Genomic DNA, 16,469 nt, shown 5'->3' on the forward strand with positions numbered 1-16,469 from the left:
GATGAACATATTAATTAATATATAAATTAAATTTTAAAGAAAAAGAAAAATCCAATTTCCAACCTCTTTTTGATATTCCACTAGATCTATCTACTTTTTTTATCTTTGATTTTTCTCCATGTGAAAGATTGAATGACAAATATTTTATGGATATAACTTGATGGGTTAGGTTAGTCAAAAGCCTCCAAGGCAAGTCTTTTTTAGGTTTGAGAGGGGCGATTACAATTTTAATTTTAATTTTTTTTTAAAAAAGGTGCCTTAATTGATTCAACTTTTCTCTAAAAAATTTTAAAATGTGTTGCAAAAATGTAAAAAAAAATTTAAAAAAAAAAGTGTAATCTATGGCCTTTATAATCCAAAATAATGAGGGTTGGTAGTAGTATTAAAGAGGCAGGAAAACCTACCTGTCTGCAAACCAGAATGAAGCATGAGACAGGAGGAGCAGGACCCATCTTTTATCATAACTTCTGTCCTCTTCTTCCTGCCAATATAAGAGGCAGAAGGAAGTGGAAGCTGCCTCAAGCCATTATTATCATCCATCTAATTCCCCCACTTCTCTCTTCTCATTCATTACTTTTGTCTTTATTTAATTTTCACACCAAAAGAGATTACTTTCTAGGTAAGAACATTTCCTTGTCTCAAACTTTTGGGTAACTTCTCTGAAAGGGAATTTATGGGGTGGTTTTCTCTTTCTTTTGATTTGATTTTTGACCACTCTTTTACTGTCACTTCATTCCAAGTAAAGGAATTTACCCTCGTAAAAAGCTTTGTTCAGGCAGAGATTTCTACCATTCGAATGTCATTTTTACTATTTGTGGTAAAAACGAGACACTCACAAAATTTTACTGTGCCAGTGATAATTTGGCAATTTTCACCATATGTTTCAGGGTAACACATAATATAGAACAACCAAAGCAACAAATTTTTCATTTCATTAGGCTCAAAAGGCATCAAGGAAAATACACAGAGGAGAGAATGAAAACATATATGTTGAGACATGATTTACCCAGTGACAGTATATTCGATAAGAGAATGAACAATTCCCTTCATTACCTTCTGGTGTAAACTGTGTCTAAACTATTATAATACACTCAAAAGAACATCATTAGCTATCAGTAATAATCAGCCCTTCCTTGTTCAACACCCCCCAAAAACTACAAACCAATATTCCATTCCAAAAGTGAGTGAAAGTCATCTAATCTGGCTTTAATCTGTCCTAAGCCTCGCAGCCTCCACATACTAGGCTCCTGCAGTTAAGAGAAGAACAAAGAACATTTAACATAATCAACTAAAATATATCCCTACACTAATTAATTTTTGGATGAACTAAAATAAAAGCAGTCAGTATAATAGTTATTATCTCATTCAGAGTCTTCAGGTCCATGGTAATTTTGAAAGTGAAAAGTATCTTATCATAAAAGCTCAGATTAATTTTCAGAAAAAGTTGATCAGAGGATTGACTAGAAACGTACATGACAGTAAAGAAGAACAAAATTTATATTTCTTCTTTTTTATTTTTTTCTCATGCAGACATCACTCACATGCTTGGATTTGACAGCACGATTCTGGTGCCATTCAAAGTACTCTCCTAGACTATTTCCTGGTCAATTGAGGTCCCCCGCTTTAAAGTAGAGCTTGGCTCAAGCCAAGACAACAAAACATGTCACCCTTGTGTATTGCCAAGTAGAGAAGCATCTTTACCTCTCTTTGCCGTTTTAATTTCAAAATTATCAAAATAAACCATGCCTTAAACTCTCAACCCAAGATCCTAAGGCAACACCACACATTCACTAGTTCACCTTCACATGGGGTGTTTTGGATTCAATTTGACCTGGAAGACTGGACCTTCTCATGTTGAAGTGTTCTTAATTCTCTCTAATCTAATATGTTGAAATTTTAGCTTCTAAATACTCTTATCAATAATGAGCAAATACTCACTCAATCCAATCCTAGACAGCAATACGTTTGGGCAACAAAGAAACAGATCAAGGAACTTATGAATGGAAGTACTCACGCAATCGAGCAACTAGACCGTCGATGCCTTTTCTTCCGAACCATCTCCTTCCTTCTTTGAGGTTGAAGAACAACCTTAATAGCAGTATCAAAAACAGCTTTGACATTCTGAAGAGTGAAGAAGAATATTATTTTCAGTATCCACAAAACATTAAAATCAATCATTACCCAACTAAACTATTTGCAAGACAGAGCATTCCTCTGAAAGTTTCAACGGAAAACATCATAAAGAATTATGAACTCTTCTAAAAGCTGTGTATACCTGTTGAGTCTTAGAACTGCACTCAATATAAGCTGCAGCACCAATTTGCTTCCTCAGCTCCTCTCCCTGTTTCATAAGCATGTGATTGAATTAGTTTCATTCACTCATTGCAAGGTAATAACCAAAAATGCTTCCTCATAATATACCTGAGCAGATGTTATGGCGTTAGATCCCATATGATCAGCTAGATAACCCCTGTCATCACGAAGATCTGAAACGTAGATGAAGAATGTCAATTTAATGATGCTCCAAATTTAGTTATAACAGACCACAATGGTGAAAATAAATATACAAGGCAAGGTAATATGCCCACCTAGTTTTGTTCCAACAAGAACAATTGGAACATTTGGTGCAAATCGTCGAAGTTCAGGCATCCACTAAAAAAAAGGAAATCCCATTACAGAAACGACCTTATTAGTAAAATTTATAAATAAAAGACATCAAGTCATGCTAGGTTACTGACGCATTTTCAAAAGCTAAGATGAGAGGAACAAAAGTGCAAAGAAAAAAACTATGTTGGCTTTTAACAGAAATAGAAATGACTTGCTTTTTCCAGCATAAACAATGACAAATAAAAAAATTAGTACCTTTTTAAGTACATTCTCATAGCTTGCTCTGCTAATCAATGAGAAAGCCAGTACAAATACATCTGCACCTCTGTAGCTCAGTGGCCTCAACCTGCTATAGTCTTCTTGACCTTTAAAATCAAAAGGGAAACAAGTTTGTTTAGGACATCAAGAACAATACAAAACCCTTTCCCAAACCCTAAAGAGACCACAACACGCCAACAAAGAAATACTAAAAAGAAAGTTTTAGGCTTCAGGGTCTGGAGGACTATTCTAACCTGCAGTGTCCCATAGTCCCAAGTTGACAATGCTCCCATCCACAGCTACATTGGCACTAAAATTGTCGAATACGGTGGGTATATAATCCTGCCCAAAAAAAAGCTAACTTTTGAGACACAAAAAATGGGAAGAGCACACATACAACTATTCATACTTCTAACCCTCTTCTTAAAAATATGCAGAAAAAAAAAACAAATGAGTAGACATGAAAAGGGACAAAGACGACAAAGAAAGAAAGGAAAAAAAAACAGTAAATTAACAACTTGGGTGAGTTTTAAAGATCCCAGAAACAAAATCTTTTGAAACATCCTTAAATGACAGAACTTGTAAGAAAGTTGCCTCAAACAAAAATAAAAAGTGGAATTTTTTCAAATGGGCTTGAAAGACTTACAGTGGGAAACTTGTTGCTGGTGTAACAAATGAGCATACAGGTCTTGCCAACAGCTCCATCTCCAACCGTGACACATTTGATAAACTTCGAAGCACTCATCATCTCTGCCGCTAACCCAAACAACTTGCTTAAACAGTAACTCTTCAAGTACACTATCAACACATATACATATATGTATGTATTTGAATCTTCAAAAGTTGGGCTTAAAAGAAAGAAAAAGTTAAACAGAAGAAGGAAGAGGGAGAAATGGAAAAAGAAAAAGAAAAGGAGTGCGGACGTGTATGTAAGAAGAAAGAAACTATGGAAGATGGAGCACAGATAATATACAAGCCAAGGTCAAGAAGTTAAGCTAATAAAGAAATACCCTCTTCTGGTTTCAAGAAAAAAGATTTATTATTTAACATAACATGGAGAGAGAATTAGAGAGTAAGAGAGAGAGAGAGTGTGTGTGTAGTAGAAGTAGTTGTTTGTTTCTGTAGTCAAACGACTCTGAGCTTTATCGTCCCTCTATATAAATTTCAAATCCAACACAAATATTTTGAAAATGCAGAATATGGGACCCTCTCTCAAACGGGTACCTAACTATAGGCCCTCTTCTAATCTTTGTTTGCTGGTTTCAACTTGCAACCATACACGTAAATAATTATAATAATACTATTTACGACAGGTAATAATTTCATTTTCATTAAGAAAAGAAAAAAAACGTGTAAAGAAATAGACGACAACAAGGTATGGTTTGGTCTCGTAATTTATTTGGTAACTTCGTGGGGAAGTTAAAACAGGGGTAATATATTATATAGTGCCTTGAATTCTCAATTAATGCTATTATGAATGAACTATGTACTACTAGTACTATCATTGTTTGATTTTACCGTAGAGAATAAAATGGTTACGAGGCACGTGACATAGTATAAACACTATTTCAACTAAAACATTACGCATATTTATGTTTATGCACTAGTCTTTTTTTAACTTAATAAAAGCCATCTTGAATCAATATGATTAGTTTTTAAAAAATTATTGTGTAATAATTTAGTATAAAATGTGTGTATACATTTTATTACTCTTATATTAAATGCGGTATCCAATGCTATATATACCCCTTAACAATAATGTTTATAAAAATTTACATTTCAATATATGTTGAAAAGGAAAGAAAACCCATATTGAAAAAGTATAGTACATAAATACAAGATAATTCCCCTTTAAAAAAATACAAGACAACTCCAATTGTAAATAGTTTTATTTAAATTGATATTCTCAACTACATTCAACATTTACATGATACTTACTCAGTAAATTATAAATATTGAATGTTTCATTAAATCTATTTATTTACTTTAGTATAAAACAAATGGGTAATTGCACTAAATATCTATACATTTTAAGGTAATTGAATTTAGGTCTCGAGCACTGTAATTTTGTTCGCCATACTTGTAAGAAGATGTTGCAAATACCCTGAAATCATCACTCTCCCTTTATCTTTTACCATTTTCTCCCTTTCATGAACATCGTTCTTGTGATTTTTAAAGGTGGAATTAAAGGGTAAATAGTAATATCCATTACTGTAATATCAAGGAACAGAGCCAGAAAATTTGGGAAGAGGGGACTATTTCATAAATTGTTATTTTAGAAAAGGGCTTAACAAACAAAAAATTGATAAAAATTCTAAAGAAAATTTAAAACAACTAAAATTTGTGGGGGAGTCTGACTCTATGGTGGATCCGTCCATAATAACATTTTATGATCAAAAGAATAATTTAAACTTACAGTTACAGTTGCTGAAATGGTAATTCCCATAAGTAAAAGTGCTTTGTTCACTAGTTGCTTGGTCCATTTGACTGAGGTCAAGCTTGACTTTTGCGATGCCATGAAGGAGCAAGCCAACAATTGCATAAGACAAATGCAACGCAACCCTTCTTTATTATCTTCTTCCTTGTCACGTAAAAGAATAAGTAGAATATGAATATTTTTCCTATTTCATTTATTTATCTTTTAGTTTCTTAATCAATGGTTTTAAATTTTGAAAAGACTCATAAGAGACCGTTGGATATTGTCCTTATTAGTTAAAAGTTATACACATGCATCAAACTTGGAAGTGTGTATTTATTAAAAAAAATATGGGTCCTACCCATCTCTCACTTTGCCGACCACGCCTTGTTCCCAATCTGTCACACATTGTTATTTTTATTCTTACTATTATTTTTATTTTTGTGCCTTTTCTAAGACGTAACATATTATGTGCATATGCTTGTAGTATGTTCAGGCATAATCTACGGATTCTTTTGTTTGTTATCTCATAGTATTTGTAATATTACTTAATTATAATAATATGCCCACTTTTCCTACCTACTCAGAATTGCTGTTGCTAATTATAGGTTATACAATTTTACAGTGTTTAATGAAATTTGCACAAAAGCTTCCACTGAATTTTGGCTGGCTATCTTTCTTCAAGTGAGAAATCAGATCGAGAAAGCATCGCTTAAAGGTCAAAAATTGAGCCAGTCACCATTGGTTAAGAACCATTTCTCACTTGTGATGTAAAGTCTTCAAAAATTCCAATATTTTTTTTCGTGTTTAGTGAGGATATCAAGATTGGGTTAGTTTTGAGTCTTTGTATGAGATGCCAAGATAAAAAGAATGAGGGGGAAGAATTGATAAGGATTCCATGGATGAGGAATCCATAACATTTAATCGTGAATAAAAAAGAAAGTGTGATGAGAATTTGATTTTTTAAGAAATGTTAGAAGGTGCAAAATTAATGTTTCGGAGTTGCTACAATTACTTCAGCAGGAGCTGCTATCGGTATTAGAAGCGTCTTCAGTTCTTTAATTTATTCCATAGCGCAAAATCCATCATTAGCTAAACAATCATTTGATTATGCTATTTTGAGCTTTGATCTAACCGAAGCTATTGCATCGTTCCACAATAACGGAGTTCATAAAGCCTCCTTGGTCAGTCTAAGCTGTACTGAAGCTTTCACGAGGAGGAATATTAAACATGTGTTTGGTTATAGTGTAAGAAGAAAACATTGGGATACAAAATAGGAAGTGATTGGTTTATACAATTGCTATTATTAGTCTTTCACATTTCAACGCTTGTTGACTTAACTGCTGGTGGTAGTTAATGATTCTTATGGTAAGATGATGACCTATTATGATTCTTATGTTAATCATTAACAGATTGATCTTCTTATTGTTGTTGTGGGTTGAAATATTACATTTTGAAAATACTCCTCTCTCTCATTGGATATCATGTTGTTGTCTATAAAAATAATGGAGATCATGCCCTCTTTTATCCCACTTGTAGTATTATCTGTAAATTCTTAAATTACCATTGAGTTTGAAATTGAAGACACTACCTACCTTTGTTGACTTCACATGGAAAAAAAATATAATATAGTAAAAAATTTAAGATTTCATCCAATAATTTAGGGAAATTTGCAGTGAAATTCTTTAAATAGATTTTATAGCACTTAAATATTTAAAAAAAAAATTTGATGACAATGCTATTTTGTTTCAGTCCTTAATCTCATTGTTAAAACTAACCAAAAATTTGTGCGGAGGTCATGTGTCACACCTCATTGGTCAAATAGAGAAATTTGCAATGAAATTTCCCAAGTAGTTGTTTTTGTAGTATTTAAATATTTGTGTAAAATATTGACGGCATAACTACTCAAATAGCTACTTTTGTTTCTATCAAAAGTCTCTGCCATCAAAACTAACTAAAAATATGTGGAGATACATTGGCCACACCTTATTGATCTAAATCCTATTTAAAAATCATCAAAATCTATTTTAAAGACTCTAAATATTTTTAAAATCAATTAAAATTGTACATTACAAATTATACCAAATTTAAAAACTATATAGATATAAACTTTTTATAGAACTATTTAACAACATTTATAAAACAAAAATTAAATTCTCCTCTCTCATTGTTAAAATAAAAAGACAATTCTACTAAAAATTAACAAAACAAATCCTTAAAATTAAGAATTTTCGTTATCTACTTATTTTTTATATAGAAGAGATATAAATAATTTATATTATAATAATATTACAATATTAATAGCTTGAGAAAATATTTAGGTAAATATTATAAATATTAAAAATATAATTATATTATTAATAGTTAAAGAAATATTTAAAATTAATAAAATATATTAAAATATAATATTTAAATAATATAAAAAAATAGAAAATTTTAAAGTAAAAGAGATAAACAAGTGTTTTGTCCAAGTATTTTGAAGAATAAAGTTGAATATTGAGTGTGATTAAATACTATAGTCAATTTAACGACAAACCGAAAGATTACAAAATATGTAAGCGATCATCATTTTGTAGCCAAATTCAATTGATGATGACGTTAAATGATTATTTGGCAAGTTCCAAAGTACCTTAATAGAGCTCTGCAACAACTTCACGGCCTTAGCATTTCATTATGCAAACACATGCAAGTTTTAGCATAAAGTATTTATTTGATTTTGGCATTGTATGGTAATATAAGGAAGAATCTAGCTGGAAAGTTGAATAAAATGGTTTTGTTTGCTACTTACTTTTTCATTGTTTGCTTTGGAATATATTGATGGAATGGGTTTCTTTTCAAATTCACAGTAACCAGTCTGGTTGAAGCTGGCAGAAACACCTACATCCCAAAAATCAACATTTCGATAATCAAAATTTTGTTCAATTTTATTATTAGAACTAGAAAGTAATAAAAATGTGGATCAAACAAAATGCCAAATTGCCAGCCAATAAGGCAAAAAAAGGCTAAGCAGATGAAAAAACGAACAACCAAGACAGCATCTTCAGGGATAGCCGTACATAATCTTTGTATTCCTTCTTTAATTGAAGTTGACTCAAGTCCGATCTTCCATGATGAATTTTGGGACGATTTGTATAGGTCATTCAAAAGTATATACTAACCAAACAAAATGCCAAAGAAGATCCTAATGCATCAAGGCTTTCGCCCCAAAATTAAAAAAAAAATTATATGTTATCTTTTAATTAACATCTCATTTGTTTAAATAATCATAGTTAAACTACTTATGCTTGTTGGTTTGTTATACTTAAATACTTCAATTTTTTTCTTGACGGTAAAACTACCGTAATACTCTAAAATAAGTGCACATTTACTATCCACCTCCTAACACCGTTAACTTTTGCTTATGTGACATTGAACTAAACAAGTGTGCTAATCTAATTTGTCCAACTCATATATTATTATAAATTAATTTTAAAATTAAAATATAATCAATTAATTAAAAAACAATAATCAATACAAATTAAATTTTAACAAAATTTTCAAATTATATATAATTAAGAGTATATACATTTTTGGACTCTATGTTTTGTTAAATGGTTCTGTAACACCTTGGTTACTCCAAGACCGTTACTGTGAATTTTGAACCGTGCTTAACTCGCTAATCGAGTTGTTTGGTTATAAATGTGCATCTAGGTGTTATTAATAGATTAAGGTGGAAAACCAATCAAAAGGAAATGATATATTTTATTTAAAACATAAAACTGTTCATGGGCCCATAAAAACGTTTATAAATTATTTACAATCCAAAATGGTCATTACAGTGTAAAATTAGAACCCGCCAACCTAAGCGGCAAAAATAGGGTTAACCCCTAGTTCCTCCAAGAACTCATTGGCCGTGGTGGTCAAGCAGCCGCATATGTACACATCACCACTTAAGCTCTCCACTCAAGGCTGAGTGAGTTTTTCTTTCCCTTTACCTGCACCATATAGCACCCATGAGCCAAAGCCCAACAAGAAAACTCATTAATGCATGTAAATAATACCAAATGATGATTAAGATAATCATACAGAGCTTATAGCCCTTAACAGATGAGTGAATATCACTTTGAGGTTCTGTTTAACCATAATATGGCTTTTAGCCCTAATTAGATGAGTGACTGATGAGTAAGTCACTAGGACTCAGCACCCATAGCCATGTGACAAAGCAGTCACTTGGGGCCTCTGGCCCTGGCTTTAAGTGACTAGCCATAGGCTAGACAAACGCTTTTAGTTTTCATCGAACTTGAGGTCGGTTCGGTATTAATGCTCGTTATGAGTCATTCAATGCAGATGTTGATTAGATCTAATATTTGTCGGCTTGCGTTAAACACGCTAAGACCGTTCTTCACTTATTAGTCAATACCATGTGACCAGTGCTTAGTACTACTGCCCAACTTGACAAGTGAGTCACAACTTCACACTTAATACTGACACCATTGCCAATTTTGACTAATTAGTCAGTGCCATGCACAAGCCTTTGTTATGCAATCAATGTCCACATTTAAACACTCACATGCCTCATGAATAACCATGCATGCCACATATGGGGTGCAATTTTCTTACCTCTAGTTCGAGCGAGAAATAATAAAAGAACGACCCTTGAGAACGATCGACCTTTTGATTCCTTAGCGGTTATCTAATCATAACCAATTATAACTTCCATTAATGAAAATCAACAATAAAAGGGTCTTGACCTAAACCTCACTCCCGGGACCCAAAATTGTACCCAAACGGTGAGTAGATTCAATCCTGAGCCTTTGGAATTGAAACCTCGAGCCAAAACCCTTAAAAAGGCCCAAAGCAGGAATCTAAAGAAATAGGGTAGCGCTATACCCCAGCGCTCTAGACAGATTGAAACCCCCCTGAGTAGTGCTGTAGCGCTACAACCAACCAGTTTTGCCCTGAATCTTCCCCCTTCGACTCCACCATTTCCAACCTGAACTAAAAGCTTCCAAACCTCATTTTAAGTCCCAATTGAACCCAAAAACCATCTACACATGCCCTAGGCATCACAACCCAAGTAACCCTAGCCAAAAACTCTCGTCAATTCCCTTTAACCAACCTAGAAATCCAAGCTGAATTTCAAAACAAAAACAGAGGAAACCAGAGTTTTAATGGCTAGAAACTTACCTCAAGCTCAGTTTAGAACCATCTTCAATGGTGGAACACAATCCTAAGCCCTCAAGATCTTCTTCCCTACCTTGAATCCTCAAATTAAGCTAAAAAATCCAAGGAGAAAATAAAGAGAAAATGAGAAGGAAAGTTGTACGGGAGAGAAGCTTTGATACTCTGTTTTGGCTAACATTCCACAACCTTCAATGGCTTAAACATATCCTAGGGGTGAAAAGACTAAATTGCCCCTAGGTCATTTAAAGTTTTCTAAAGGCTCCCAAGGGTAAAACCGTCATTTCCCGCCTATTTCGTTAATCATAATTAACACCCTCCATTTCCCACTATTCTCAAAATTCTCAGATACCAATAATTCATATCATGTTACCCTTTAATTCCCGGCAACGCTCTAATCACCAAAATACTCCGAGTCTCACCCCGAGCCTCGAACTTAATCCCGTTATGACCAAACCGCTAACTTGCACTCAAAGATCGTCTCATGCTGAATGGCTCGAACAAATCCACATTATTATGTGGCATCAACAATGGTTCACCAACATGCATGAAAATACACAATTACGCCCTCAACGAGCAAAATTACCAAAATGCCCCTATGATGAAATATGGATCTGCATGCATGCATTTAACATCATATTATAATATAATTCCCATAAACATGCACGTAATCATTTAATGGCATAATAAATCAATTATGGCCCTCCCGGCCTACTAATCCAACTATTAAACTACATTAGGGATTTTAGGGCATTACAAGTTCAAATAGACCCCTAAACTTAATTTTGATGAAGAAAAATTGAATATGACAACACAGTTATTAGGCACAATGATTGTGCTTTTCAATTGAATTATTATTTTGGTGAATTATTTGTGATTTTAGTTAAAAAAAACATTCACCAAAATTGATTTTAGGGGTTTATTTGAACCATTTTGCAAAACACTGTAGTGGACAAAATTCGTATACTTGAAAAATAATAGTCCAACAAGCAGTCAGTCAGCCCAATAAGCTATCTAACTAGCCAAGAAGGCCCAAAGCCCATGTAAAATAGGCTCGCATATACAAAGTACCATCCAATTACCCAAAACCATACCCGGACCCGAATTCGGATACACTCAGTCAGCCAGGGACCTTGAAACAGTCAAGGCTCCCATCACGTTCGCCAAGAATCTCGGAATAAAACCACTTGGAGCGAGTCAAGCGAAGGAGAAAGACGGAGGAGGACGGAACGAGGAGGAGGACAATAAATAAGACCATCAGAGGTTGAGAAAAGGCATCAAATAATCACTGAACTTTCTTTACTCTCTAATTGAAACGAAGGCTACTCTATTTCTGAGCAATCCAGTCAAGCAAGACTAATTAGTCAGTCTGATTGGACCTGACCTAGTCGCTTGACTCCTCCGTCATCGCCATCGTCACTCTGACCATTTTACGACTCCTTCATCCATCATCATTTCGACTATTTATATCTTAATTTTATTACTTTCTATTAGCTCTCGTTACAACCCGACTGACTTGAGCGTCGGAGTCCCTTTGGCTGACACCCCACCGGTGCTCCCAATTGAACTCTCGTCTCTCTTCTTTTTGTTATTGACAGGTTGCTGGTGCCCATCTAATCAATTGTAGGAAATCACCTCTACAATTTGGCGCCCACCGTGGGGCCCTAGCAATCAAACGATCAACAAAGAGATCAAAAAGTTCACTTGAGAGCCATGTCAGACGTGACTGAGACACCCGATCTGTCTGCTCAACTCGCTGCTCTTACTGCCCAGATGAATGAAGAACGCGAGAAAATGAGGAGGCTCGAAACTGAAAATGCTGACCTGCTCGTACGAATGGAGGCCATGTCCTCTCAAGCCACCGAGGCTCAGCCATCCCGCTTCCGAGGCCCAGTCAGCCCTATGCAACCTCTGGGAGACCTCACTCCTATCTCTAACAGTGATGGACCGAATCAGACAGTTCCATCACCCTCGGTAAGGAATTATCAAACTCCACCCACCATGTCTAACATTCAAAATTATGTTGTCAATACAGGCGAACAGGTAACCATGACTGAACATGCGCCCGGATCACAGCAGATTCCGGGAATCAGCCAGCCAGCCGGTGCAGCTGGACAGCAACAGATTCCAGGAGCCAGTCAGCCAGCCGGTGCAGCTGGACAGCAACAGATTCCAGGAGCCAGTCAGCCAGCCACTGGACCCGGACAGCAACAGATTCCAGGAGCCAGTCAGCCAGTCACTGGACCCGGACAGCAGCAGGTTCCAAGTGCTAGTCAGCCTACCATTGGAGCCAGCCAGATCATCATTGGAGCTGGTCAGAATATACCTGAGCAACAGGCAATCGGATTTAATCACCCAGTCTTGAGCGAGCCAATCCGCCGAGCAACCACAAGCTCATTTCCAATCCAAGATCCTGAGTTGGCTCGAAAGTTAGCTGAGATGGAGGCGCTCATTCAACGGATTCCTGGGATGCCGGCTCCGATTAAGAAGAGTGCAGCAAGCTGTTATGCGGACTCTCCATTCGTAGATGACATTGCACTAGTGGAAATGCCAAAGAAGTTCAACTTCCCAAATATGAAGATGTTTGACGGGACGTCTGACCCGGATGATCACATCGCACAGTATAGGCAGAGGATGTTCACCGTTGCCATCCCACGTGATATGAGGGAAGCATGCATGTGTAAGGGGTTTGGTTCTAGTCTGATTGGACCAGCCCTCCAGTGGTATACTAATTTACCTAATAATTCTATTTCTACTTTTGCACAATTGACTGACACTTTTGTTGAGCAGTTTGCTAGTAGCAGGAAACTTGAAAAGTCTGCAGAAGACCTCTACATCATAGTTCAACGACGGGGTGAGCCTTTACGAGAGTACGTAGGCCGCTTCAACAAAGAAAAGGTTTCTATAACCCATTGTAATCAGGACACAGCCATCTCAGCCTTCCGCAAGGGACTCCGGTACGACTCAGACCTATACAAAGAACTTACCAAGTATCCTTGCAAGACGATGGAAGATGTTCTCGCCAAAGCCTGGGCACAGATCAAGTGGGAGGAGGATGAAGTTAACTATTATCACTCTTCTCCGAGGAAAGACACTCGAAGAGACTCGAGGGCAGGCAGACGGCAGAGTGATAGACGATCCGAGCCATACCCGTATCCCAACAGATCAGAGAACAGAAGGAGGGAGTACAACCGGTCGTCCGAGACACGTCTGCGAGATGGACCAAAGATACCAGAATACAATCTTTCAATTTCACCAGCTGAAGTCGTTGGCGTACTGAAAGGACTCGGAGACAAAGTGAAATGGCCGGAAAGGATGAGGACTCCGTCTGACCAGCGAGACAAAGCAAAATGGTGTGAATTCCACAATGACCACGGTCACCGAACGGATGAGTGCATTGCCTTAAAACTCGAAGTATCCAACCTGTTAAAGCGTGGTCACCTGACTGACTTACTTACAGACAAAGGCAAAAGAACATTCCAGCAGGAGGCAGACAGGTCAGTCGTCCGAAGAGAAGTAACCCCGCCGAAACCACCTACTCATGAACGGACGGTGAACGTAATAACTGGTGGCTTTGAGGTAAGCGGAGTCACCCATTCAGCAGCCAAAAGACATGCCAGGCAGACCAACTGGGTCAAAGGAGAGTCCGACGAGACAGAGAAGAATACCATCAACCTACCAGCTCAAACCATCAGTTTCTCAACAACAGAGTCAACCAGACTCCTCAACCCACATCATGATGCTCTTGTCATTGCACTTTACATTGCTAATTGTCTTACTAAACGTATACTTATTGATAATGGTAGTTCAGCTAACATTTTATTTTTAAGTGCTCTCAGGGAAATGGGGATAGATGAATCAAAGATTATAAAGAAGACTACAATCCTCATCGGTTTCAGTGGAGAACAAAAGAACACACTAGGAGAGATCGAGCTACCTGTCTATGCCGAAGGAGTCAATCTATGCACAAGATTCCTGGTAGTAGACTCTCCGTCTGCTTACAACGTGATACTGGGACGACCATGGATACATGAAATGGAGGCAGTCCCTTCAACATACCACCAAGTTTTAAGGTTCCCAACTAAGTGGGGAGTAAAAGAAATTAAAGGCCAACAGAAAGATTCGAGAGCGTGTTACCAGACTACCATGAAACCCAAACCCGCTCAGTTATAGCAATTACAGGAAGACAGACTGACTGACTCCCAGTTGAACCAACCAGACATGGAGGAGTTGGACGAAGTCCAGATACATCCGGACTTTCCAGATCACAAAGTCCAAATCGGATCACGATTGGATCCTGACATCAGAACTAAGCTCATTGACTTTTTATCTGCCCATTATGATTGTTTTGCTTGGTCCCATGCGGACATGACTGGAATTGACCCCAAAATAATTGTCCATAAATTGCAGGTTGATCCAGACTACCCACCAAGGAAGCAAAAAAGAAGAAAATTTGCCCCTGAAAGGAACAAAGCCATTAACGAAGAAGTTCAAAAGCTTATTGATAATGGGTTCGTGAGGGAGGTGCATTATCCCGACTGGTTGGCTAACGTAGTCATTGTGAAAAAAAAGAATGGCAAATGGCGAGTTTGCATTGACTTCACAGACCTCAACAAGGCGTGTCCAAAAGACTCGTTCCCATTACCGCACATAGACATGCTAGTAGACGCCACAGCCGGTCATGAACTCCTAAGCTTCATGGACGCATACTCAGGATACAACCAGATCCTGATGCATCCAGACGACCAGGAAAAGACAGCCTTCATGACCAACTTAGGCATATTCTGCTACAAGGTCATGCCATTCGGATTGAAGAACGCAGGAGCAACATATCAGAGACTAGTCAACAAGATGTTTGCCGGATTACTGGGGAAGACGATGGAAGTCTACATTGACGACATGCTCGTCAAATCCCTCATTGCAGAGGACCATATCAACCATTTAAAACAATCTTTTGACATTCTCAGGAAATATAATATGAAACTGAATCCAACTAAATGTTCTTTTGGTGTGACTGCAGGAAAGTTCCTTGGGTACCTTGTAACCCAAAGGGGAATCGAGGCAAACCCAGCACAGATAGAGTCAATCCAAAGGATTCTTTCCCCAACGTGCATAAAAGACGTACAGAAACTAACTGGACGCATTGCAGCACTCAGCCGATTCATCTCAAAGTCTTCAGAACGATGTCACCACTTCTTCAACACGCTAAGGAAATCAAAAACCTTCGAGTGGACAGCTGAATGCGAAGAGGCACTGGGCCAGCTAAAACAGTACCTGACCAGCCCGCCTCTCCTCTCAAAGCCAAAAGACAATGAGACATTATTCATCTATCTAGCAGTATCCGAGACGGCAGTTAGCGCAGTCCTAGTCCGGGAAGAGGAAGGCAAGCAGTCTCCAGTCTACTATGTAAGCAAAGCTTTGCTTAATGCAGAAACCCGATATAGCCAGCTGGAGAAGCTTGCACTAGCACTCATCCACGCAGCAAGGAAGCTACGCCCATACTTCCAGTGCCATCCAATAACGGTCTTGACCACCTTCCCACTCAAAACAATCCTCCATAAACCAGAATTGTCAGGCAGACTTACCAAGTGGGCGGTAGAGCTCAGCGAGTACGAAGTAACATACAAGCCACGAACTTCCCTCAAATCTCAGGTATTAGCTGATTTCATTGCAGATTTTACACCTAACATGCATGTGCAGGCAGAAAAAGAACTTTGTTGTCTGACCGAGGGACAATCAGTCGGAATCTGGAAGTTGCAAGTAGACGGCTCAAGTAACACCAGAGGAAGTGGACTCGGACTCGTCCTGACTTCACCCCAAGGTGACATAATCGAACAAGCAGTCCGATGCGGGTTCAAAGCTACCAACAATGAAGCTGAATACGAAGCAATGATAGCAGGACTCGGACTAGCCAAAGACATGGGAATAAAAAAGATCGTGGTCTTCAGTGATTCTCAATTGGTAGTCAACCAAATGCAAGGTAGCTACCAGGCCCGGGATAACAAGATGACTGCCTACCTCAACAAGA

General features: G+C 37.3%; 1 protein-coding gene across 1 annotated transcript; it reads right to left on the bottom strand.

Moving 5' to 3' along the window:
- Positions 1-965: 965 nt before the first annotated feature.
- LOC133797060 (rac-like GTP-binding protein ARAC7) lies at positions 966-3,992 on the bottom strand. The gene is made up of 8 exons (XM_062234832.1): positions 3,512-3,992; positions 3,120-3,207; positions 2,863-2,972; positions 2,589-2,652; positions 2,422-2,486; positions 2,276-2,341; positions 2,015-2,121; positions 966-1,247 (listed from the first exon to the last, which is right to left on the bottom strand). Exons 1-8 carry the CDS (start codon positions 3,611-3,613, stop codon positions 1,217-1,219), a joined length of 633 nt encoding a protein of 210 aa, XP_062090816.1. The 5' UTR covers positions 3,614-3,992; the 3' UTR covers positions 966-1,216.
- Positions 3,993-16,469: the final 12,477 nt, after the last annotated feature.

The sequence above is a fragment of the Humulus lupulus genome, chromosome 8 (genome assembly GCF_963169125.1).
Source record: "Humulus lupulus chromosome 8, drHumLupu1.1, whole genome shotgun sequence".
NCBI lineage: Eukaryota > Viridiplantae > Streptophyta > Magnoliopsida > Rosales > Cannabaceae > Humulus > Humulus lupulus.

Coding starts and splice junctions, on each gene's coding strand:
- LOC133797060 (XM_062234832.1), bottom strand. CDS start 3,613: ATGATGAGTGCTTCGAAGTTTATCAAATGTGTCACGGTTGGAGATGGA. Junction 2,973..3,119: donor GGGACTATGGGACACTGCAG/GTTAGAATAGTC, acceptor TTGATTTTAAAG/GTCAAGAAGACTATAGCAGG. Junction 1,248..2,014: donor CGGTCTAGTTGCTCGATTGC/GTGAGTACTTCC, acceptor TCTTAACTGCAG/GAGCCTAGTATGTGGAGGCT.